Raw genomic sequence first — 26,921 nt, forward strand, 5'->3', positions numbered from 1 at the left:
TTTACTTCTCAAAGCTGAAATATCATTGAGCAGAGTGTAGACAATGCATTATTGTCTTCTGAATATTCCTTTAGGAATTGATTGCATAAAATTTGGTCTTGGATGCTGAATTTCACCACTGTTAAATGTCATATCTCAAGGTAGCTAGGTAAGTCTAGTCCTAGTGACACAAAGCAGTTTGCAGATCCAGTTTAGTGGATTAGTGTCAGCTGCATGATACTATCTTTGTCTTAGACTTGACCCACTAATTAAGTGAAAACACAACACTACTTTGTCTTCTATAGGACTTCACATTTAATTAAGCTATTTTCCTAGTGAAGGTACAGCTTGTATTTTTCAGTGCTGTCTATAAAGTGAGAACAATGATGATATTCTACCTGAGATAGTTAGGCATCACAATTAAGTGTCATTTGATGTACTTCAGTAAAGAATTGCAAATGCTGCTTCTGCTTCCAAAATATATGCTTTAAATAGCAATCTCGGTTGAAAACATTAACTATTCTTCTGACCTCAGAGATGATAGCTCAAGACTGATGTAAGTAACTTAGAGGAAGCTTGTAGGGGAAAGGTTATGAAGATTGAACTCATCCCTGCCTTCTTGTATGTGATCTGTGGATAAACAGTACAGTTTATCCAACTTCCACTGCTTATCCATTTTTCAAAATGTCCTGTTGATGTGCATGTAAATATTGAAAAGATGACAGACTGGCTTAGTAGTCGCTACCTAGCACCAGTGTTCACAAACTGCATTTCTCGGTGATGATTCGGTACTATTAATGTGTTCTAGTGACTACTCCTTCTTCAATTTAGACAGGTGCTGGCAAAACATACACCATGGGCACTGGATTTGATGTCAACATAACAGAAGAGGAACAAGGCATTATATCGCGTGCTGTTAAGCATCTTTTCAGATGTATTGAAGAAAAAAAACAAGCTGCTATTAAACAAGGACTTCCACCTCCAGATTTTAAAGTGAATGCACAGTTCTTAGAGGTAAATATGGTCTGTGTGTGTGTAACTTCATATATTGTTTTGGGAAGCCAATTAAACTTTTTTTTTTTTTTCCTGGTTGCTACTTTTACATTCTTTTCTCCTGGAATATTTTGAACTAATCTTCAAGATTTCAAAAGGCACTTTTATGGAGCTTGCTTCAGCTCTTCAATTTATGAAAAAGAGCCTTCTTATCTCATTCCAATTATTTTAGTAGTTCCCTTTACAGTGTTATTTTGAAGTGTAGAAATAGTTATATTAGTCATCACTTATCCCTTCCTGCAGCCCACACTAGTTTGTGGGACCTGTGTTCTTGTCTGTTTGTAATTCTTTACAAAACCTTAAGGCAAGAAACTATTAAAATAAAAACAACCAATAATTGTACTTTGTGCCTTTGAATAGTAACCATGCTTTGCCTGCTTGTGCCACTTTGCTATAGATTTCTTTAGCTTTCAAACTGTGTTCAGGAGACTTGTTATATTCATAGAATCATAGAATAGAATTACAGAATTCCTTTCACAAAGAAGAAACCTAGCATAAAAATAGTTCTTTCTGTCATCCCCAATGGTTTAGGATTGGACTTCTGTGTCACTGTTCCCTTTTTCATTAAACCCAGAGAAGACCTGGGTCAGTGCTGTGGAAAAACTGTTCCCTTTGTGTTTTCTTGTAGACACAGCTACTGGTAAGAGAGGCCATAACATCTGTGATCTTTCCGACCTGCTGCAGCTGTTGGTTTAAGTCTTGCAGCTTTTATTCTGTGTCTCCTGCCCATGGAACTATTTTTTTTTTTTTAAACTGATTGATTTGGGTGTAACATATTTACATTCACTACAAAGCTGCAAAATCTGATATTTTAAGCACATGGAGAGGAAGAGGAGGTGTAAATGTGTATTACTTAGTTCAATATTTGCAACTTTACTTTGTCTACTTCAGAGGGGAAAAACCCACTTTTATATTACCCAAGAGAAAATCTGTTGGTTTTATTACTGCTGAAGTAAACTAGGTTCTTCAGTCATATGCTCCTAGAATTGTTTTAAAGATTAACAAGCTGGCGTTAGGTTTGCACTAGTATACGTTTGTCACTGCTAACCTTAAGCAGAGCTTTTTCTCACTCTAGCTAATGTTTGCCTAGAGAGAGTCTGGGCTTGAGCACGGGCCATGGGAATGCTGTACTTTTCTGTTCTCTCTATTTGAACATCGGGGAGCTGCTGCTTCATTTCTGTTTAGGCAGCTGCAACAGTAGTGTAAGGAGTAGTAACCAGTATACTTTCTGGATTCCTTGTGTTTTTTGACATAACATTACAAATATGACTGTCTCAAAATACAGAGCGGTAATTGAATGTTACAGTAATAACAATATGCAGAATTGCAGCAATTACAACATACTTCAGATGAAATGTACACACTAAAACCTGTCTTATTTATTTAATTTAGAGAGAGGCTAAATGATGTATATGTCACTCTCTTTGGTTGATTTTTTTTTTTTTTCTTTTTCAATTGCACTGAGGCTGAATTGGAGCTCTCCCAGAAAGAGCTTTTTCTGAATAGTTGTGTGTTATACACTACTCTTTTATCAGAAAGTGTCCTCCTCCTCCCATCCTATCTACCATTAGAGCTGGATTACATAAACAATAATTTAGTCGTTGAACAAGTTGAAGCAATGTTTTATTTTGGAATGACTTTGAAGACTGATCGGATGATAGCTATTTGGAACAGTGACTTCTGTTTGCTACTTTCTTGCTTTTCTTTAGTTTGCTGCAGTCTGCTTCTCTTAACTCCTTGATTTCCTGCTAACTTTTCCAAAAGATAGACATATGCAATCCCATGCAATTGTAGGTGCGTTATCAGGGTCCTCTCTAAATTGTAGCATCAGTTTGTTTGCACTTAGCAAGGTGAAACATTAGTAAAAAGGCTCCTACTTTGTATATTTATGCCTAATAATGAAATATAGTTCCTTTCTAATATGTAGAGAATTAAGAGCATCACATTCATAAATGCTGAGCCTTTTCTCTTCTGAGGGATGGATTTTTCACTTATGAGAGGAGAGCGCCTCTTGCTTGAGGCTTTGTAGGCGAAAGTACATTGGCTGAACATAGATCTAGTTCTAGTGCTTCTCTGGCTTTTACCCAGGGACTTTAATCAATCAGGGATTTAATCAATTTGGCCTAGTCTAATTTGGTTATACTGGTTCACTTCAGTAAAGACACTGGACCTGCTCTAGCGTACATCAGCAGAGACGTGAGCCATGAGATTCCCAGTGGGATGCTACTTTTTCTGGGATTTTTTAAAAAATGTTTGCCCTGATGTTTTCAATTGGATCTAAACACCTTTCCTAAAACTCAGAACTTTCTTATGAATCTGCTCAAAAGCTGATAACAGCATAATGATTTCTAATATCTTTCCTGGTTCTGATATCACTTACTGACCTAGAAGTCTGATGTGCTTAATGATACTGAGTTGAAAGACCACTAAATGAACATGTGCTTACCTTCAGCAGATCCAGTGAAACTGGCAGTAAACATTAAGCAGCCTGAAACACGTAGTAAATAGTTGCTGTTGCCTATATGGCTGTGCCTGAAAGCTGTAACTAAATGTAGGGCACTAAAGTGTAGGTATTGTATGGAGGAAAGCGCAGAAGCCCTGTTCAGGGTTCAAGAATCCATGTCATAATGCTTTTGCTCTGCTGGTTGGTGTCTTTAATAAGCAGCCTGCATAAAAACTATTATATGTTAAATTCCTTCCAGGGCAGGAACAGTTTATCTAAATGAAAGGGAGACATGGAATTATTAAGGTGCGAGAGAGGAGACGAGAAAAGGTGTGATGGCAGGGAGAGCAAGCAGAGTGAGTTTGAACTGTTTGGAGGAGGGTGCAGCCGACTGAATTGACAAAAAAAAAAGCAAAGCAGAAGGTCAAACCTGAAGACAGTAGGTGCCTGCCACAGAAACCACTGCCGCTGCTGTTCTGCTGGCAACGAGTGCCTCCCCTTGCCTGGTCCCACCAAAGAATTTTCTTCCCAGATGTGACAATGGAGAAAGTTACTCTTTCTTTGGGTGGCATAGTAGTAAGGTGGGCAGATGACTTAATTTGCAGTTGCTCTGTCTATCATCCTATTGTCCTGGTAAGTTTGGATTCTTCACAGCATCCTTTTTTGAGAGCCTTGACATTTGGATTTTTAGAACCTTCTGTATGTGCCATGCATGATTTGTTAGTCTTTGGAGGAATTCCTGAAGTAATATATGTTTTTTGTCTTTTTTTTTTTTTTCCCCTCAGCTTTACAATGAAGAAATTCTTGATTTGTTTGATACCACACGAGATATTGATGCAAAGAATAAAAAATCGAATATTAAAATACATGAAGATTCAGCGGGAGGAATTTATACAGTGGGCGTTACAACCCGAACTGTGAATGGAGAATCAGAGGTGATCATTGAAAATAAGTTATTCTGTAGCATACCAAGTGCTTTCTAAAAATGTTGTCTGTTTTGATAAGCAGTTAAAAATAGAGGTTATGCTTGCTGACATCTGCATCTCAGACAATTTAGGTGTAAAGTTTAGCTGAAATTTTTGTGTTCTTTTCTTTCTGTAGAGTTACATCTGGTATTAAGTGCATACCCCTTTCACTTAATGCTAGAAACAGATTTTTGCTAATAGTATAGTTCTGCTGGGAGAGAAAACTTTGGCATGTGTGTAAATCTAATCTTCCAAATCTTATGTTTGTTATCTTTCCTTTGACAGGATAGCTTTGCGCAATGGCTGATGTGATGTAAATTGCTGTTCATAAGTGTCTGTGCATTGCAAATCTGAATACAAATGTTATTGTACTGTACATTTTTGAACAAAAAGTACAAAGATTGTCCATTTTTGCCACAGGTCAATGGAAGGAAGATTGCTATGTTACTACTAGGGCACAGTAAAAAGAGTGGTACAAAGATTTAAGTGTGTTCTTTCACAAACCACAAGAAGACCCCTTTCAGTTTGCTTACTTATGAATCTTGGTATTTTTGGCATATAGGAACTGAAATCATAACAAAGAGAAAAAGCTTACTTATATCCAAAACAATAAGTGTTACGGGTACGCTTTTTATTTAAACTGCAAGCAATGCAATGTAATTCTTGTCTGTTTTCTAGATGATGCAGTGCTTGAAGCTGGGGGCTTTGTCTCGAACCACTGCCAGCACTCAGATGAATGTTCAGAGCTCACGGTCACACGCTATCTTTACTATACACTTATGTCAAACCAGAGTCTGTCCTGCATTTAACGCTGTATGTATCTTTGCTGTTATTAAGCTTTACTTTAGTAACCATTTTTCAAAAAATGAATAGTTTTGACAGCCACTGCTATTTGAATTGACTTAGTAAAGGTGCTACAGTCATCATCATGCTCGATGAATTTGCTAAGCATTGTAATAATTTGATTTAATCTGTGCATATGTAACCATCCTCTAGCCAGAGGCAACAATAAACTGCAGCCTCTTACCTGAACCTGCCCATTCTCCTCTAGCGTTTTCTTCAGTGTTGCGTTGCAACATACAAACACAAGTAAGAAAGTTAAAATGTAATTTGTCTTTAATTGGGAAAGTGTTTTTAAGTGTCTTAGTGGGTTTAAGCTTGCAGTCAGCTAACTGCAAATGCTTGGATATTTCAGATTAATTGCTGATGTCCAGTAAAGAGCAAGTAGAAAAGCATTAGATTTTGAAGCTTAGCGTATTTATTTAAAATAGATACATATTTGGGGTTCAGATGTGTTGTTAAGTCTATGCACTTAACCTGAAATTTAAACTGAGTGTAGACAGAGCTGCTCTGTAGTAGATTTTCATGTGAATGTTCAGTTGTTCGTTACTGTTGGCGTGTCTTGTAAAGAGGAGAGTTCTGAATAAATCCATACTACTGAAACCTACAGTAGCTTCAGGGGGACTTAATTTGATTATCCTAAAGCTACAAAATTTTTAAAATACTTTGAACTCTGAAATACCTGGCTAACATTTTACACACAGATACCACATTTTTAAGCACGTGGAACAGTGAATTGTATTTGCAGTGCTTTTTTGGGGAGTTGCTTTTTTTTAAACGTCACAAACAATCATTTGCAGACAAAATGAAGGTCGCTGCCATGTCCTTTGGGGTATGTAAACCTGTTTTATACACCTGTTAAAAACACTTCTTCCCGCTTTCCACACTGAACCTGTGGATCTGATGGTGCGGGCAGCTGTCTGTCTTCTCACTCAGGAGGGGCTGGCATCACACTGGAAGACCAGATGGGGCACCTGGGTCACTGCATGATGACACTTCTGAAAACTCTCCCTGTAGCTGGGGAATGAGAACTCATTGGGAACCTCATTTCCCGCAGGCTGTCAGCACAGCGATCCACCTTTGCTGGTGCGCTTGCAGCTTTCTCTGCCAGCTGAGCCACCCAGAGGACTCCTGCCTGGCCCTGCCTGGGGTTTAACAGAAGCTTGTGTTAAAGGAGTAGGTGGCCGCCTTCTGCCTTTTGTCAAAATGTTGTTTGTTCCTTCTTTTTTTTGGGAGATACGAGCAAGATAATTTGACTGTCTGGAGCAGGACATTGCTAGCTCCTGAATCTGAAGGCAGCACCCTCTTCTTTCCCTGCAGTATTTAGGAGAGTAGAGATTAGACCTGACACTGGCCTCTGAACACTCCCAGAATATAAATTAATACCAACCCTTACTGGGTGGCCAGGAGAGCTGCAGCTCAAGTTTCTGTTGTTGCTGCTGTCTGTACACAAGTTTTTTGGGAGACCTTTGTTACTAGGGCAACGCAGTTCCCGGGATGACGATAATGGTGTTGGTCTGTGCATGGTCCCAGTGCCCAGGGTGGGCAGGCAGCCAGGGCTGCAGGGCAAGATGCGCTGCTCCTCGTGCTGCATTCACACGATCTGTGCTTCTCAGAAGCTTCTGGGTGTACATTGATTTAGTAAATAAGCGAGAAAGAAAGGGTGTGTTAATCATTGCTTTGAGGGCTAGGAAAGAGAGAGTGATCTACTGGCAGTGTAAATGTCAAAACAGCCAAAAAGATGCGATAGTCTGGTCTCCTGGAAATGCCACAATTCCTGTTCTCTTCTGAAACTGCTACAAAAGGAGATCACTTAACCCCTTGCAATAGCAGAGGGAGCTGTGGGCTACCTGACTAAGGACATAAAGATCATTGCCACAGATACATGAGGGTTTTTTTTAAAGAAAAAAAATAATCCATGCTTGCTGTGATAGAATATTCCTAATAAAGCCTGTAGATTGGGCTATGTGAATAGAAGTCCAGTATAGACTTGATATATATGCCTGTTACATCCTACAATGGCAAGTAGGTAGACATTGCCATGCAATGGATATCCTAGCAGGAAGGTCAGGATCTGAGTGATTTAATGATTTTTCTCATTCAGTGTTGCCTTCATGACAGCAGGTCTGACTACATTAAGAGTAAAATAAATTTCCACAGTATATGGTATGGCTGCACTAATTGACAGAAAAAAAGCTTGAGATTATCTAATGAAAAAGGATAATTAGAATCATAGAATGGTTAGGGTTGGAAGGGACCCCCAAAGGTCATCTAGTCCAACCCCCCTACAAGGAGCAGGGACATCCCTGACTAGATCAGGTTGCTCAGAGCCTCATCCAGCCTGGCCTTGAACGTTTCCAGAGATGGGGCCTCCACCACCTTTCTGGGCAACCTGTTCCAGCGTTCTATAACCCGCATCGTAAAAAATTTTTTCCTAATTTCTAATCTATATCTACCCCCCTCTATTTTAAAACCATTACCTCTCGTCCTATCGCAACAGGCCCTACTAAACAGCCTTTCCCCATCTTTCTTGTAGGCCCCCTTGAGGTACTGGAAGACCGCTATCAGGTCTCCCCGGAGCCTCCTCTTCTCCAGGCTGAACAGCCCCAACTCTCTCAGCCTGTCCTCATAAGAGAGGTGCTCCAGCCCTTTTATCATCTTCGTGGCCCTCCTCTGGACCTTCTCCAACTGGTCCATGTCCTTCTTGTGCTGGGGGCTCCAGAACTGGACACAGTACTCCAGGTGGGGTCTCACCAGGGCAGAGTAGAGGGGCAGAATCGCCTCCCTCGACCTGCTGGCCACGCTCCTCTTGATGCAGCCCAGGATGCGGTTGGCCTTCTGGGCCGCAAGGGCACATTGCCTGCTCATGTTAAGCTTCTCATCCACCAGCACTCCCAAGTCCTTCTCCTCAGGGCTGCTCTCAATCCATTCCCTGCCCAGCCTGTATTTGTGCCTGGGATTGCCATGACCCAGGTGCAGGACCTTGCACTTGGCCTGGTTGAACTTCATGAGGTTGGCACAGGCCCACCTCTCCAGCCTGTCAAGGTCCCTCTGGATGGCATCCCTCCCTTCCAGCGTGTCGATGGCACCACACAACTTGGTGTCGTCGGCGAACTTGCTGAGGGTGCAGTGTATCCCACTGTCCATGTCGCCGACAAAGATGTTGAACAGGGCCGGGCCCAGCGTGGACCCCTGAGGGACGCCACTTGTGACCGGTCTCCACATGGACATCGAGCCGTTGACCACCATTCTCTGAGTGCGGCCATCCAGCCAACTCCTTATCCACCGAGTGGTCCGTCCATCAAACCCATGTCTCTCTAGTTTAGAGAGAAGGATGTCGTGCGGGACAGTGTCAAAAGCTTTGCACAAGTCCAGGTAGATGATGTCAGTTGCTCATCCCTTGTCCACCGATGCCGTCACCCCGTCATAGAAGGCCACCAAACACAGCTGTGTTTTGGGATGTGAAGTGGAAAGAGGGTGAGGCTACAGTACCTGCCCAAAGTGCAGTGCGTTCCTCGGCAGACTCACTGCCCTGACAGAGATGTGTGGCAAGTGCCAGCCATTACAGCTTTCTTGAGGGGCAAAAAAAGAAAAGAACCTCTTCTTTCTCCTTTGTTCCTTCTGCTGTCCTTATTTCCTGGTCAAGTCAGAAGTGCTGGTGGAATACTGGCAGCTAAGAAAACTGGCTCTAAAAATAATTCGTGAAATAAAGTTGAAGGATCGTATCGCGGGGAAGCTGATGATTAGAGAGATACAAAGTCAAAATATCGTTCAGTTATTTGGCAGGTTAATGAACTGGTAATTTAGGAGGGTAATATTGTTAGTACTTCTTTTTTTTTTTAAAATTGATTTCCTTTGACAATGGATTTAAAACTTGCATTCCAGGAGAGGTACAAATTTTGTTGCCCAACTTGCTGATGAGTTTTTCTTAATATATGTATTCTCCCCTGCATTGAAACAATTGTAGCCTGTACTTAAGTCATTGGTATACAGGTATTCATATGCATCTAGAGCTGGGTCTTAAAAATAGTATGTTAGTGGATATGACTAAAATGGAGACATTTTTTTGGGAGATACAGGTGGTGTTATAAGAGAATGAGTAAATAGGGAAGGAGATGGACATTACAAATGGATAGCCTTGTAAATAATTGTTGATTGAACTTTGCAGTAGAAATGTTAATGTGAAAGATCTTACCAAGCTTTATGGGTTTTTCTTTATTTCAGGATAATGCCACTGATAACAGGATAATATCTGAATCTTCTGAGATGAATGAATATGAAACTCTTACTGCCAAGTTCCATTTTGTTGATCTAGCTGGATCTGAAAGGTTAAAGCGAACAGGAGCTACAGGAGAAAGGGCAAAAGAAGGCATTTCCATCAACTGTGGACTAGTAAGACTGCATAATTTGTTTCCATAGGCCGTTGGTACCATCTTCTCTTCCTTTTTGGATCATTTGTTTTTACTAATCTCTAAAGCAGGAATGCATCATGTGCAGAACAAGGACTGTAGCATGAGACGTAACAGGATATATTGGTTCCTACTGGGTTCTAGCATTTTCTTGGTTGTACTAGCAACCTAATTAGCAAAATATAGTACTTAGAACTGTTGTGAAATATAGTTAGTTACTCCTAACTTTTAAAAGACATTTTAGAGGTATTCCTGTTACTTTTTTTTATTCTATCAAGACCCAGACAATTGGAGAACATCACAAGCAGTTTGCAAGGAGTACAGGCATGTAAAATGTGGACAATTAATAAGCTTAATTGATCGATAAATGCTGATTCTTTGTTGTAATTATGAAATATAATGTAAAACAACCGTAGGCAAAACACTTCTAAGCAGAAATAAAAATTTTAACTTAATAGCATCACTTCACTTTTTTTTGTCTCTGTACTGGCTATGCAGTTTTTAAAATTAACTATTAAATGTTTTATTTCATTATGACTACACTGAAAAGTAGAGCTGGTGATTATCAGTGGAGATTGTAGTTTCATGCCTTTGTTTTGAGCTACTTGACTGTGTGGAAGCTCTGTGCAATTCTCATTTGAAGACTCAAAAATACATGTTTATTTTATATGTGGAAACATGTCTTTTTTTTTTTTTTTTTTTTTTTTCTCTCCTCTGGTCTAGTGTGTAGTACCAGAGAGGTGTTCTGCAACTAGAACTTTCTTAATGATTCTTTTGCCATCACAATAGTGGTTACATTGTATAGTTATTCTGGTTATATTATATGGAAGAGAAAGATAATTCAGCTCAATTTAATCAGTGACATAAGTGCAAACCCAGATTTGGGGGTTTAGATGACATAGATGCATCCTTAACAAACTGCATACAGAATGCATGAAAGTGAAAATCACTGTGATAAAAGTAATGCTTCATGTGATCACAAAACTTTCATTTACAGTGAATTCAAGCCCTCAACTTTGAGAAACAGATTGAAAGTGATTTAAACACTTGAAAGCAGTCACAGAATGTGGTGCATATGGAGTTCAACTGCTGGATGCAGTAAGACTATTTTCAAGACTAAGACCTGGCTGTACAGGGTGCCATCTAGAGGAATGTTCTTTAATTTGACATATATTTGGAGTACATGCAGTTGAACATTGAAAGTAATTTTACAGCCAAATGTTAGGTTGCTTATAAACACAAATTAGACCCTTTTAGCAATGAAATAGGATGGCCATTGATGACATAATGTCAAGCCTTAAATGCTGAAATCTTCATCAGACATTCCTTATTCCCATATCTAGAGAGGTGGTAAACTTTGGGGTTTTTTTGGTATGAATACTCCATATTTAATTCCAAATCTAGCATAAAGCAGATGGATAAAATTAATTTTTAAAATAATGTAGCTACTGCTAGAAGTAGAGACCAGCTTTAATAATAATCAAAAGTAAATGTTTGTTGCATGAAGCAGTTCTAACTTTAGTTTGTGACTGACATGAGATACCAATAGACAGTGCACGCAAACTGTGCTAAGCACTTAGCACTTGCGGATACCAGACTGCAAGTCATCTGTTTACAGCGCAAAAGCTTACAGATGTCTACTGTGAAATGTAAAAATCATCAGAATTTTTTTATGTTAACTTTTATGAGTATATTCATTTTTTTCCACAATATGCAGGCCTCAGTTTATAGCTCTTTTTAAAGCAAAACTACTCAGGAACTGATTTTTAACTTGTGCATTACATGATTTGGTGTTTTATAGCTGGCACTTGGCAATGTAATAAGTGCACTGGGAGATAAAAGTAAGAAGGCAACTCATGTACCATACAGAGATTCAAAGCTTACAAGGCTACTTCAAGACTCTCTTGGGGGAAACAGGTATGAAAACTAGAGCACTTTCTGTATTTCCTTGTGAATGAACATGAATGAGTACATAATCTTCAGAAAGTCAAACAAACATTAAACAATGATAAAGATAGCCACACTTTTTGTTAGAGGGAGGTTACAACGATGAATTACAATCATGATAGAAAACACTGGCAATTCAGGGAAAAGATTTTAAAGAGGCTTTTTGCATTGTTCTTTTCAGTGCTATTGTAGCTTTACTAGACATGAGACTTCGCGTTACTTAGAAGGTACCATTTCCAGGACAAGTCCTTTCCAGGAAGACATCTTTAGATTATAGACAGCGTAAATGGTAAACTTTGTTACTGTGATATAGCCTTATCAGTTACAGCATAGTTTAAACTTATGATGAGTTTTTTCCTTCATATATATATATATATATATATTTTTTTTTTTTTTTAAATGATGCTTAATGGTTTGCTCTGAATGCAATGTCCAGGAGCTTGGAGTCAGCTGCCATCTTTTTGTAAAGGTTGTATATCTCATGGTATTCTGCACATGTCCAGTTATCTGATGTTGGATTAGAGCCTAACAAAACCAAACTACTGTATCACCAGAACTTTTTGTATGAACCTGTCTGTGCAGCAGGTATACAGAACAAAAAAGAGAGACTTTAGCCTCTGGAAACTTCGCCTAAGCAAACATAGAATCATAGAGTGGTTTGGGTTGTAAGGGACCTTCAAAGGTCACCTAGTCCACCCCTCCTGCAAGAAGCAGGGACATCTCCAACCAGATCAGGTTGCTCAGAGCCCCGTCCAACCTGGCCTTGAATGTTTCCAGGGATGGGGCATCCACCACCTCTCTGGACAACCTGTTCCAGTTCTAACACCCTCATGGTAAAAAAATTTCTTCCTTATGTTTAATCTAAATCTACCTCCTCCTATTTTAAAACCATTACCCCTTGTCCTGTCACAACAGGCCCTGCTAAAGAATTTCTCCCTGTCTTTCCTGTAAGCCCCCTTTAGGTACTGAAAGGCCACAATAAAGCTTCCCTGGAGCCTCCTCTTCTCCAGGCTGAACATCCCCAACTCTCTCAGCCTGTCCTCATAGGAGAGATGCTCTAGCACTCTTATCTTCCTGGCCCTCCTCTGGCCTTGCTCCAATAGGTCCATGTCTTTCCTGTACTGAGGACTCCAGAGCTGATTGCAGTACTCCCTGTGGGGTCTCACCAGAGCGTAGTAGAGAGGAAGAATCACCTCCTTCAACGTGCTACTGATAGAATCACAGAGTAGAATCGTTTAAGATCATCAGGTCCAACCATCAGTGCAATAACACCATGCCTACTAAACCATGTCCCAAAGTGCTATGTCTGTGTTCTTTGAATACCTTCAGGGATAGTGACTCTGCCACTTCCCTGGGCAGCCTGTTCCAAGGCTTTACCACTCTTTCAGTAAATAAATTCTTCCTAATATCCAATCTGAACCTCTCCTGTCACAACCTGAAGCCATTTCCTCTCATCCTATCACTAATTACTTGTGAGAAAAGACCAACACTCACCTCACTACAACTTCCTTTCATGTAGTTGTAAAGACCAATAAGGTCTCCTCTCAGCCTTCTCCAGACTAAACCACCCTGGTTCCCTCAGCTGCTCCTCATAAGACTTGTTCTCCAGGCCCTTCACCAGCTTCGTTGCCCTTCTCTGGACATGTTCCAGCACCTTGATGTCTTTCTTGTACTAAGGGGCCCAAAACTGCACACAGTATTCAAGGTGTGGCCTCACCAGTGCCAAGTACAGGGGCATGATCACTCCCCTACTCCTGCTGGCCACACTATGTCTGATACCAGCCAGGATGCTGTTGGCCTTCTTGGCCACCTGGGCACACTGCTGGCTCATGTTCAGCCAGCTGTCAGCAAGTACCCCCAGGTTCCTTTCTGCTGGGAAGCTTTCCAGCCACTCTTCCCCAAGCTTGTAGCATTGCATGGGGTTTTTGTGACCCAAGTGAAGGACTTGGCACTTGGCCTTGTTAAACCTCATACAATTGGCCTTGGCCCATCAATTCAGTCTGTCCAGATCCCTTGGCAGAGCTTTCCTATGCTTGAGCAGATCAACACTCCCACCCAACTTGGTGTCATCTGCAAATTTACTGAGAGTGCACTCAATCCCCTTGTCCAGATCATTGATAAAGATATTAAACACAACTGGCCCCAAGACTGAGCCCTGGGGAACACCGCTTGTGACCAGCCACCAGCTGGATTTAACTCCATTCACCACAACTCTCTGGACTCAGCCATCCAGCCAGTTTTTTACCCAGTGAAGAGTGCACCTGTCTAAATCATGAGCTGCCAGCTTCTCTAGGAGAATGCTGTGGGAGACAGTGTCAAAGGTTTTACTAAAGTCCAGGTAGATCTCATCCACTAGGTGGGCCCTGTTCATAGAAGGAGATCACATTGGTCAAGCAGGACCTGTTCTTCATGAACCCATGCTGCCTTGGCCTGATCTCCTGGTTGTCCTGCACATGCCTTGTGAGTGCACTCCAAGATGAACCACTCCATAATGTTCCTTGGTACCAAGGTCAGGCTGACAGGCCTGTGCTTCCCCAGATCCTCCTTCCAGCCCTTCTTGTAGATGGGCATCGCACTGGCAAGCCTCCAGTCTGGGACCTCCCATGTTAACTAGCACTGCTGATAGATGATGGAGAGTGGCTTGGCAAGCTTCTCCCCCAACCGATTGCCCTAGCGCCCTGAAGTCCCTTTTGATTGCTCTTGGACTTCTCTTCGCAACCTCATCCCTGCCAACCTGCATAACCAATAGTGGGTAATAATCAGAGGGCTGTACAAAATCAGGGAGTTTCCTAGTAATGTTTCTAACCCGAATCCCAGGGAGGCAGCAGACTTCCCTGTGGAATGAGTCTGGTCAGCATACTGGGCCCTCTGTTCCCTTCAGAAGGCAATTGCCTACAACAGTTACCCTCCTTTTTTTTTCTTAACAGAGGCAGTCATAGTGCATGGGGCTGAGTGACTCACCCTAGGCAAACCCCTGGATGGACCATTGCCTACATGCTCATTTGCCTGGCCCTGAAGTTCCAGAGCCCCATATCTGTTGTGTAAGGGCGACTAGGAAGGTGAGGGAGGCCGGGAGAGTATTCATCTGCTGCCCCGAACAGGGACCTGTTTCCATTCCCTTCTGTTTCTTAGGTATCGTCCTTCTGCTTGGTGGCAAGAAGACAGGGGATCCTCTGCTTCTTGCGTAGCCTCTGTCTGCTGCCTTGGCCTCAGGGATGGTAGGGCGTGGCTTCATTCTGTCTCCCTCTTGCACTCCCTGGTACTCCTCAGCCTTTCCACTTCCTCTTTCAGCTCTGCCACCAGGCTGAGCACATCCTTCACCTGGTCACACCATAAAACAGCTGTTGTCTCTGCTGCCCTCTGGTACGAGTGACAGGCTCAGGCACTCCCTGCAGCCAGAGACCTGGACAGCAGTATGTTTGTGTGGGAGCTCTGTCGAGGTTGCCACATTCCTTCTGGTGATGGCTTTCAGGCCAGTGGAAACCATAGCTGGGTCCTCTCCTGGAAGGGTGTTGATCAGTAGTTGAGTTACCCTTTAGAGCCAGGTGGGGGACTGCGCCCTGCCCCCATGCCATCTTCTGATGCAGCCCAGGATGCAGTTGGCCTTCTGGGCTGCAGGCGCACATTGTTGGCTCATGTTGAGCTTCTCATCAACCAACACCCCCAAGCCCTCCTCAGGGCTGCTCTCAATCCATTCTCTACCTAGCCTGTATTTGTGCTTGGGATTGCCCCAGCCTATGTGCAGGACCTTGCACTTGGCCTGGTTGAACTTCATGAGGCTTGCACTGGTCAACCTCTCCAGCCTGTCAAGGTCCCTCTGGATGAAATCCCTTCCCTGAATGTCCCTTACATGTACACATAACATTAACATGTACAAATACAAAAGGAAGTGTCATTGAGTATGTTTTAGCAAGATAGTACTCCTATTCCTCTATTTAATCCAATATGGCTGACTGCTATTTTTAGGAGGGCAGGAAGTTTCTGGGCATTTCACAAAGGAACAGAGAGAAGTGGAAGAGAGTTCTTAAATTGTTACTCTGCTCTTCAGAGAGATAACTTCAGCAACACCCTGCAGCTACAGTGTGAGTAACAGCAAAGAGCCAGACAAAGCAAGTAAAATAAAGGCTAGAATTTTCAGAAGTGCTTAAGGGAGGAAGAAATGCAAGAATTATGAAAAAATGAGCAGAATTCAAGAGCACAGCTCTTCTAAGCTCTTTCTGAAAATAACTACAAATAGCATTTCTTGACTAAATTTTATATCAAATACACTAGCTAATGAGCATTTTTCCAAACGACTTCTAAAATTGTACTCTTCTTGAAATACTATTTTGACTCTAAAATATTTTTCTGTCTTATAGCTCCACAGCTCCCTCTCCTGTTCTTCAGGAGAAATCACATAGTTTAGTGTACAATGTACAGATAGCAAATACTGTCCCAGAGCATTTACACGCATATTCAGATATATTCTTTCTGTCTGTTTCTGATTGATGTTAAATTTGTCGACATCCCTGCCACCACCACCTATTTTTATTTGTGTTTTTGCCTCACAAAGGGTCACTGAGATAAATTTATTTGTCTCAGTCTGAAATTACGGAAGGTGAAGATCAGAATCTGGTCTGCCTAATGCAGATTTTGCTTCATTGCCCTGGAGACAGTGCACTCTTCCTAATGCAAGCACCTAAGCGTTCACATACAACAGAGAAGCAAATTCCTCTAAAGCCTGGTGGGGAGGACTCAGTCCATCAAATGAAGGTGTTTTCCCATATCCGTTGAGAATTTAGGCCATGTAGGCACCTTCAGAGTATGATCTACAGTTGGAACGCTGATTGTGATCTCTCTAGGATGTTATCATCTGATGTGAAATGAGAGAGTGGTCCAGGGAGCGAGTGAAGGTACTCTGGTTCTTCCATCTGTCTGTTGAATTATGAAACTACTTGGTTGGAATGAAGAATTTTTTGTCTTTTTCTACTTTTGTCCCACTGATTCTTGCTGGTCTGTCTGCTCAGTCTTTCATTTGGAGCAGGGAGTATGTTCTCACCCTGCACATCCCGTGATAGCATGGCTAGAGGCTGTTGTAGGAACCCAAAAGGAAGATGGTTGTTCACAGCCCTCCTGGGCCTAGAGCTCTGACCCTGCTGCTTTTTGTGGAAGTGCTCTAAGCAGTGGTCGTATGAAACATAGAATAGTTATAGCCAGATGGACTAAGTTTCTGTTGGAGAACAGGAGATAATTTGCAGGGGAGAATTCAGACTGTTTGGATCTCAGTAGAACCCAAGGTAGACAATAGGCTTATTAGGCAGTTGTGCACATGTGTAGACAGCTAAGATGAGCATTCAATCAACTTTCAGATTAAGTGGGTAGGAACCTCAAGAATTAATGAGAGTAGGCAGTCCTGACTACTGGGTGATCCAAATCAATGTCTAGGACTTTAGACTGATATTGAGAATGTAAATATCAGTTTATGTATGATTAGGCAAAGTGAATATAATTTAAAATACATTTCTAGGAACACCAATTAATTGCTAGACCATTAATTGTTCTATATGTAAAACTATAAAAGCATCTCCTGTGCTTTGCTAGGGTGATACAAGATATAACAGTGCTGAACTTTGTGGTTGACTGTATTCTACCATGAGTTACAGGAATATATTTACAAATGTTATGAAGTCACTGTTCTTGTTTCACGTTCTACCTGAAGACCTGTTAACTTCTCTCTACTCCTTTTGTTCTTGATGGATAATGCTGACCTATGTTTGTAACTTGCAGTCAAACACTCATGATAGCGTGTGTGAGCCCTTCAGATCGAGACTTCATGGAAACCTTGAACACATTAAAGTATGCCAATCGGGCACGGAACATCAAGAACAAGGTGATGGTTAATCAGGATAGGGCTAGTCAACAAATAAATGCGTTGCGCAGTGAGATTACACGGCTACAGATGGAGCTCATGGAATACAAAACAGTAAGTTTATCCTCTTACGACAACTTCTTTAAAATGCTTATAGTTCCACAGTTTGTTTTTCTGTTGGCTACTTCCAATTCATAAACAAAAAGAAGTGGAATAGCAACCCTAACTTTAACAACACCTCTAATCCCAGTGATTACAAAATATTTTTGGAAAATTTAGATTGCATCCCCAGAGAAAAGACACATCAGAGAACGCCAATGATGTCAACAGATGCTGCATGCTATTTGCTTTTTGAAAGGCAAAAATTGACCTCATCATGTTCAGCAATAAGAAACAGTACTTCCAAAGCAAAAATGACCACCATTTAGACTGGCACATAAATGAATGTGAACAGTTATTGTGTATTGCTTTTAAAAACTTGCCAGACAGCTAAAACAATTTGTCTTTTAAAAGTAAGTTTTAAATTATATAAGCTGAATACTCATACTACACAATGCCCATTTCTTCCCGAAGTTTTAAACAAATAATGTTTTTAGTAATAAATGTGGTTACCGCACAGTGTCCTCCTCCTTTATTATCCTTGAGATGGCATCCTGATTTGATAAAGAATTGTCTTCTCATTTCTTAACCTTTTCAAGAACTTGTATTTCAGATAAGGATGGAATTACACAGGACTCAAATGCTAAGATGTTGGCCAGATATCAATGTTTTGAAAACTGTCTGTTTATCCATTGTTTTCTACTTTTTGAGAGAAGATTATCTTTTGCTATGAGTATCTATTTGGAATTTCAAGTAATCTGTGGATTGCCTTTGACAAGTGACAAATTTCTCTGTGTGTAGGTCAACCTTTATTAGTAATAAAATATATTTACTTTTGTAAGGGTAAAAGGATTATAGATGAAGAAGGTGTTGAAAGCATCAATGACATGTTTCATGAAAATGTGATGCTGCAAACAGAAAACAACAACCTGCGTGTTAGAATTAAAGCAATGCAGGAGACTATTGATGCACTGAGAGCCAGAATAACGCAACTTATGAGCGATCAGGCCAACCAAGTGCTAGCCAGAGCAGGTATGCTGTGGGTGTGTTGCGCGTGTGTGTAAACTGCTGAGTGAGTTCATGAACTTAAATCAGTGATATGTCCTTGCTTCATGGGTCCCTTGGAATGAAGTGATGCCTTTGTAACAGTAATGCAGGACGTGCTTTGGCAGGGATAGACACCCATCTAATTCCTTCCTCTGTTTCTGGATACTTTTATTAAGTAGAAATAGTTTGGTACCCTGATTTGACCATTCCTTTAGGACTACGAACAACATCAAATGTGAAATAGCACCTTTGGATAGGAATTACCTGTATGCTTAGCTATCCGTGGACTTACTGGTTTGCTTTGGGTGAGGACCTGGACACAGATCAGTGAATGCTGTTTTGCTTTTTATCTCAGAATAATCAACCAATTGACTTACCATGACTGCCTTGTTCCTCTTGTGCAGTGTTTGTCAGGTTACTTCTGATTTATGGTATGTGCATTGTTAAAAGGTGCTAATATGGAAAACAAAACAAATAAAATAAAAAAAAGTTACTTGTAATAATCCTGATCGTATGATACAGAGGAACCAGAAACTTAATGCAGGTTAAGGAGGAAATATGTTTTACAAATCATATAAGATCTAAATGTGTAGTCCATATCACTGTTTCTCTTTGTTGGTACTTTCTGTCTAGTAGCTGTATTCCAATATTTATACTGTTATTGTCCTTTCTCAATCTTTCTCTTTCCCCACCACTCTTTCTTTCTGTCCTTCAAGGAGAAGGAAATGAAGAAATTAGCAACATGATTCATAATTATATCAAGGAAATTGAAGATCTCAGGTATTTGCATAATATGTATTTGAACAATTTTAATTTAAAAGAATACAAAAAGAGTTGGCAAGTAAATACTTCAGCTGTTTTCCTGTGTAGCAATTACTTTACGACAGTGGTCCTTCAGCTTCTAACACCATCTGGTGTTGCTCTTGGCCACAGAAAACTAAAATGTTAAAGATAAAGCTGACAATAGAAATGAAAGTAAGATGTTGCCTAAATAATGATGATGGCTTGATATTGTTGCACAAAGGACAGCAAAACTTGGAACAATTGTTTTATGATAACTTCATAACCTCGTTTATAAATGATAGTACTGAGAAATTACTTGTTACAATTTAGTGTTAAATGAAAAGCATCTGCTTTCCTTTTAAATTAAAAATGTATTAAATGTTATAAATGTTTATTTATCTTTCTTGGAGGTGTATCATGTTAAAAAAGAAACCCACTATCTGGCCTATTCCAAGTTAGTGTTAGAGCTACGTAATACTGTGGCTTTTGTGTAATGTGTATATACATACAGTGTATGCAGATATATATCTGTACGTATATCTGTATATTTATACAGACATTTATATTCATATGTATTCTGTCTAGGGTATATGATACATGTACAATATATGGAACTTGTGTAAAATTGTCTCATCAAGAGATTTACTACGCTTGTATTTTGTGAGACTTCACCTTGGTTTGTAGTTTCTTTTTAAGCTGAAAATAATGCACTGCAGTTAGAGACGCTAAAAAGTATACATCTCATGTATTAGCAAGACTTAGAATTCATGGTCTACAATTCTTTTATTCTTTTTTTAAGAGCAAAATTATTAGAAAGTGAAGCAGTGAATGAAAATCTTCGACGCAACTTGTCAAGAGCTTCAACAAGATCCACATACTTTGGTGGATCATCAGCATTTTCTGCTTCAATGCTTTCTTCAGAGAAAGAGACAATGGAAATTCTAGATCTAGCCAAGAAAGATCTAGAAAAGCTGAAAAAAAAAGAAAGGAAAAAGAAAAAGAGGTGGTGTATGAATTATAATGCTATTTATTTTCTCTTTATTAATATAGAGGCATATTTTTTTAACCATTGAGATGAATTTTATTTGTTGTTGCTGTGTGAGTTTGGATTCTAAACTGCTATTCCTTCAAACCCTTTTACACATTGAAGTTACAGGTGGTTTTCTTTTGCATCTTTTCTTCCAGTGAAGTATGCAGTATTTGCAGAATGAATGTCTCTGTTATAATGAATTTTTCTATATGATTATGCACAATGATAAAAGCACAGGTGCTTTCCATAAATTTTGATTAAAAAAAATTTTTTTTTTAAAATGCATCTGAAATTCAACAGAAGTTTTCAAAACCAAAAATTATAAACTTTTTCCTACTGTATGTCAAAACTGGAACAGCTTTCTGAAGAAAAGATATTCTGAATAGCTAGGAATTCTTTGGTAGCTCTTGGAATGGCTTCTTTTGCTTCATCCTATGCTTTCATGAATGTTTTTAATTTGAGGTTTCCTAATTCTCTGCAACATGATGCTTTGCTGTTTTTGCTGTCCAACTTCTCATCTACTAAAATGGTCATAGACATTGATATAAATGCCTGTTCAGACAGCAGTTAGTACAGCAAGGATCTGTTTAGGTACTAGGGGTAATGGTTTCAAAATAGAGGGAAGTAGATTTAGATTAGATATTAGGAAAAATTTTTTTACACTGAGGCTGGTAGAACACTGGAACAGGTTGCCCAGAGAGGTGGTGGATGCGCCATCCCTGGAAACATTCAAGGCCAGGTTGGACGGGGCTCTGAGCAACCTGATCTGGTTGGGGATGTCCCTGCTTCTTGCAGGAGGGTTGGACTAGATGACCTTTAGAGGTCCCTTCCAACCCAAACCACTCTATGATTCTACTCTGAGACTTTGATTCCGTTAGAGATCTTTCCCTTTTCCTTGAAATTTTCCACGCTTCTAATCTATTACTCTTTCTACTAATGGCCCTTCGGACTTCTATGAGTTAAGAGTGAAAATAAAACAGTAGAAGCCTGAAATATAGTTGAAGTGTACAGTAGATTTGAGTGAGTGGTATCTGCAATTTGAGGTCCTATATCTGTAAGTCCATTCACCACATAAATGTCTGACATTTGTAGAGAACACTCATTTTAATAACAACTAGACTCTTCCTTTGCATATCATTTTTCATTTTTACTTTTATGGGGATTTTGAGAGATTTTATGTCTCATGTTTGTAGGAACTTGAGGGGGGGATGGAAGTATTAAATAAGATCAGCAGAATGTTCTGGCCTCTCTTCATCTGAACACTTCAATATATTCGTCTAACTGTAAATGCCAGAACAAAGAGATTTGATTTTTGTATGTTTCAACACATTTTAAAATCAAGCACGCGTTTAAATACGTGCTTGGTTAGAGCTCCAATTGTTAGGCTGGGGCCTTAGTATTAGGAAGCAGACAGGATTGTGACCAAAAAACAGATAAAGGTTACTAGATATGTTGAGTAGTATCTCCTATTCTGGAGATGATTACTTTGAAAAAAACATTTGTAAGTTTTACCCTACATAGAGTAGTAAGTAAAACACATGGTGGGTTTTTTCTTATTTTTTTTTCTGAAAGAAGCTTCTGTGTCCAGTCACACTTGCTCACACCAGGACAATAATCTTTTGAATGGGATAGCCAAGTGGTCTGATCCAGAAGTAGGGACTACTTACCATAAACTGTTTTTGAGATCAGTTTTCTATCCTAGCATTATAGAATTAGAGAACCATAGAAAAAATTAAGTTGGAAGAGACCTCTTGATGGTCCAGCCTCCATCTTAAAGTGAATCTTGTATTCTATAGAATAGGATCATACTCTTCAAAGTGCTGGCAGGGTTAGAATCCATCTACTGGTCCATCTGCAGACTTCTTTGTAATAAATATTTATAAATTTCTGAAAATTAGAGAAAAATTCCTTAGAAGCTAAGAAATGTTAGAATTTGAGGGATTGTGCATATAGTCTCTTATACTTGTTGGCTGCAGAGTGCTTCTGTCTAATTAATGAAATGCAAAGCCTGTGTTCAGGATATATCACTGTGAATTTTTATGCTGTTGAAATTTCAGGAATTGGCAATGGATATGCTATATGTATTGCGAAGGGACAATTTACCCTGCAGTTTGGTAGGGATTCTTTGCTTACTTCTGTCTTCTACAGGCATTTAGCTGCTTTTACTGTACTATTTCTTTTCAGGGTTGCTGTTCTTTTAAAGTTGTCTAACTAGTGTTTTCCTATTAAAATGGGATCAGTAAGCCTAGTTACTAGTTCTGCCCCATCTGCTACCTTTCTTGATCTGTTTCCTCATTATGGGTCATGATGAAAGATGCGTAATTTTAAATACATGCACTTATCTAAATTGTTGTGAGCTAGCCTGAAGATCAAAGAGCCAGGTTCTGAATGAGCAGGAGGTATGTACTGCTATATATCTGTAGCCTTTAAGTATCTGTCAAAGTTTATTTGAAACAGTTTAGACAGCAGTAATGTTCAGCCTACTGAAAGACTGACCTCCTTGATTGGAGCGTCCCACAGTGTGACCTACTCACCAGAAGCCCCAGAGCAACCTCCCATGTCCCTGTCAATCGTTTGTCAGCTTTACATACCTGGTAACCTTTTTTGACTGTTGACTTTTCACTTCCCTAACCTTTATTAAACTAAATAAGTGATAAAATTACATGGGCTTCAGTGTGTTAGCTCCTAGCTGAAACTGAACGAAGATTAGAGGCAGCATAAAGTGAAAAGGCAGCAAGAGCTCTTGCTCAAACTTGCTCATAATGGGAACATGAGGAATTTCAGCAGGTTTTGAAATTTAAGCCATCTCTACACTTATATAAGTCATGCAGACATTTCTTTACTGATACATCCACATTTGTTCAAGAGGAAAAAGTACAAGTAAAAATACTAACATTTTGTCCATCTCATTGCTTCTGATGCATCTTTTTTGTTAATTTTTTAAAAAATAACAAGCAATCATTGGCATGTACTTTTTGAATCCCAGAAAAATAAACTGCAATTTTCTGCTTTTTATTTAAAACCAACAAAACCCTAAAGAAACAATTAAATGCAGTTTGAATATTTTAATCTGAATTATATTCAGAATATATGATTTAGAATATTGGTACAAAAATTTCTCATTACTATTTTATATTACAATATGTTATCAGCATATATAAAACTACTGCATTTTTTTTCCTGATATATTCCTGAGGATGTAAAACTCTGGTTCACTTGGCAGTACTTGCAATTTTCAGTATTTTACCTGCCAATTTTAAGTGGCAAAAGAGTAGAAAGCTTTTTGTAGAACTAAGAGGTTTTTTTTAATCCATATTAGAAATAATTGTTAAAGTTAAATATATTGTCTTTATCTAAAACTTGTTCCTTAGTGTAACTTGAATTTACAATTGTTGTCAGTGACAGATTAGTTAACCTACAAATGCTTCTTCTTTGTTTTCTATTTACCTTCCAACTGTGCAAAATGTATTACCTTTTTACTACTTGTTGTCTCTTGATGGTATCTTTTAAAATTTCATTTTAAACTCCACGAGCTCATATATCATTTTTTTTACCTTCTTATCAATTTTGCTTTTCACTGTCTGGTTTGTCCTTCATTGGCTTGGCCTTCCAATACTGTACCTCGTGCTTTTGAAGGCTACAGAAACTTGAGGAAAGCAGTCAAGAAGAAAGAAGGTTGGAATATTTCCCAGGTTTTTAATTACCTGTCATTTCAATTAACTTGTTGTCATACATGAAAAGAAGTCGGGCAGATTCATAGGTACTTCAAGAGTAGTTCATTTGGCCTTTCAAAATTCTCTCCTATGTGTTGACTTTCAACAAGTGTTTTAACTGAAGAAACCTCTGTTGTGGAACTGAGGTTCACTCTGGGATTGCAGAGTGTTGAGCAAGTGATTGCGGGGAGGTGATGCATTTCGGAATTGATATAGAATTAAGTAGATTTCTTTCTTGCATGGCCTGTATGGAATGAAAGGCAGGAGGAAGGCACAGTAGCTCATACGGTATGAAATGTACAGCAGGCACTATACAAGAATTAGAAGATCACAAAGGTCTTGGACCATCACACCTCAGTTAAATCTGCTGCTTTTATTTTTGAAAGCATATGACTGAAGCTGTGACCATTTCTTCCATTTAGTGTCAGCCAAAGCAGTAGCTGAATTAGTTAGTCATAGAGAGAAGTTAAGTTGAGGGCTCTAAAAAGAGAAATACACTGTCATTAAAAATGAAAGTAACAAACTTTTATTTTTCAGCTATATACTTTGATCTAAAAAAATCCCACTGAATTGACACAGATGATGTGAATCCACAGATCAGTAGCACACAAATTAAGCAGTACAGTTCTGCTTGGGAGAGCTGCTGGCTCCTTCCTTTTGTCTTTGTCCTTTGTTAAGCAGAACACAAATTCTCTGTAGTGGTGACCTCCGTGCTGTGTGCAGGCAGAAGGGAAACTGGAAATTTGCCTCAATCTGCATGAAGATCGCAGCTAAGATCTGCTATCATTTGGTTTATTAACCAGCATAGAACATGTTATGGGCTGACTGAGATGAGAATCTGTGGAAATGAGATTGCGTGGCTCAGTGTTGCCTGTTTGGAACTTTATTTTCTGTACAAATCTGGTTAGGCTTTTTACTTCCAGTCTCCCTGGCTGCTGCGTGGATTCAGACGGTCCAAGCAAAAGCTTTCTGCCTTGCGCATGGTTAGCTGTAGCTGGATTTGGTTTCACTGGTGATTGGTGGGGCAGAAGGAACCAGTTAGCACTGAACAGGTTATAAAATAGAATAACAAAAAATTGTGTGTGCACGCAGCACCGTGTTACCTAACTGACACTCTTCAGAGTAGAGATTGTTTTAAAGGTGTCTTGCCAAATTATAGTGTCTCGAATCTACAGAATATTCCTTGTCACTGCACTGAGTATTGGATTTGTCTATGATTTTAGACCTCGAGTCTGATCTCCTTTTGGTGTCAGTGGAGGAAGATTTGCATTTCTAGTTATTCTGCCTGATCAGTGGCAGCACATAACTAGTCAAACTTTTACTTTTATGCACCTGAAGTTAGATTGCGGTGAACGCCACGTTACATAATCCTAACCACATTTTTTGTTATTACCCTCTATGGTGTCTAGCCCTGTTCTATCATGACTTCCTATCTATTGGGGATGGCTTGGGTTTTGCACACGTTGCACTAGAGGGACTGACATTTAGTCCATGACAATTTGCAGACTGCCGTTGATTTTTTAATTTCACATTTGCATGAGATGTCTCAAATATGAAAGCATGGAAATATACCAAAGTGCAATCTTAATGGTTTGGAAAAGTTTCTTTTTGAGATGGACAGTCTTATCGCAAAAAACCAGTATTTCTTGACTCTCTTGTTGTTGTATCAATGCCTATTTTGAGCATTCCCTTGATACCAATGTAGATAACCAATCAAAAGAGTAGTTATATTAAGACATCGTTTAAGGATTATACATAAATTTTCAGATGATTGTAAGCACAGTAGGCTCTGTTATAGCTTGAGAGTGTAGCAATACCTTTAATATATGTTGTACCTGCACACAATGTTCTTTCTTTGTTTTGTAAAAGCTATTCTGGGTACACTGCAACTTCTGTGTAAAACGAGTACTGCTGTAGTATATGAAGATGTGTATTCTGATTGTCCTACTCATGTAATATGCCCTAAACCAATATTGTAATCATTAATATTATTTTGCAAGCTAAGATTAAGCGTAATTAAGCATTATTTTATTATCTGTGGAAAATTAGAAGTTGTGTTTTACCCATGCCCAACACCTGTACCTTTGTCTAACTACACTTTGTTTTTTTGTCTTTATTTGGAATTACAACTTATCGGTTTAGGGGATGGGAAGCAGATGCTATTTCAGTTTATTAATATTTTCTGTCTGTGCCTCTTCTGCTAGCGTTAAAGAGGATAACACAGACAACGAGCAGGAGAAGAGAGATGAAAAAGGCACTTTGGAGAGAGAGAATAATGAATTGGAAGCAGTAAGTATTTCAGAGTGTTTGGTTTATTTGTTCATTGTCTATTTAAAGACTTACAAGGTTACAGAAAAGAAATTAGGAATGGGTCAGGTGAATACTGTGGCTTCACAGTGACAATCACAAGTGATTGAGGGATGGAAAAGTGTGGGTGTGCTTCAACATCTTTCTGTTTTGTACATTTTGTAGGAGGAAGTTCAGGAAGTAAGTGATCATGAGGATGAAGATGATGATGATGATGAAGATGAAGATGACATGGAAGTTGTTGAAAGCTCAGATGAATCAGATTCTGACTCTGATGAAAAAGGTGATGTTAGTGCAATATTCTGTAGAACTTTACAGACGCTATCTGTCATTCCTTGGGTTTTGGTAGGCAAGACAGCATGTTGTCAACCCACTGTCCTTAATTCTCTGTGGATTGTATGTCCAGTGAATTCTTTTTTTGGTTATGGTGCTAAAACATGTCCATGTTTTCAAATGTC

The 26,921-nt window shown here is 39.5% G+C and overlaps 1 protein-coding gene across 8 annotated transcripts in view; it reads left to right on the plus strand.

Moving 5' to 3' along the window:
- KIF21A (kinesin family member 21A) overlaps window positions 1-26,921 on the plus strand; it is a 94,079-nt gene that overhangs the window by 33,044 nt on the left and 34,114 nt on the right. For 5 of the 8 annotated variants that reach the window (XM_086746794.1, XM_086746739.1, XM_086746762.1 and 2 more), the window contains exons 3-14: window positions 811-993; window positions 4,261-4,410; window positions 5,119-5,253; window positions 9,505-9,672; window positions 11,491-11,606; window positions 17,403-17,598; window positions 18,426-18,615; window positions 19,347-19,410; window positions 20,213-20,416; window positions 24,080-24,118; window positions 26,361-26,445; window positions 26,629-26,746. In XM_086746794.1, the coding sequence (XP_086602920.1) occupies window positions 811-993; window positions 4,261-4,410; window positions 5,119-5,253; window positions 9,505-9,672; window positions 11,491-11,606; window positions 17,403-17,598; window positions 18,426-18,615; window positions 19,347-19,410; window positions 20,213-20,416; window positions 24,080-24,118; window positions 26,361-26,445; window positions 26,629-26,746 (1,648 nt within the window). The remainder of the gene's footprint in view (window positions 1-810; window positions 994-4,260; window positions 4,411-5,118; window positions 5,254-9,504; window positions 9,673-11,490; window positions 11,607-17,402; window positions 17,599-18,425; window positions 18,616-19,346; window positions 19,411-20,212; window positions 20,417-24,079; window positions 24,119-26,360; window positions 26,446-26,628; window positions 26,747-26,921) is intronic. The other 3 variants (XM_086746755.1, XM_086746785.1, XM_086746769.1) reach the window with 1 other exon arrangement.

This window comes from Chlamydotis macqueenii, chromosome 1 (assembly GCF_036417535.1).
Source record: "Chlamydotis macqueenii isolate bChlMac1 chromosome 1, bChlMac1.mat, whole genome shotgun sequence".
Classification (NCBI taxonomy): domain Eukaryota; kingdom Metazoa; phylum Chordata; class Aves; order Otidiformes; family Otididae; genus Chlamydotis; species Chlamydotis macqueenii.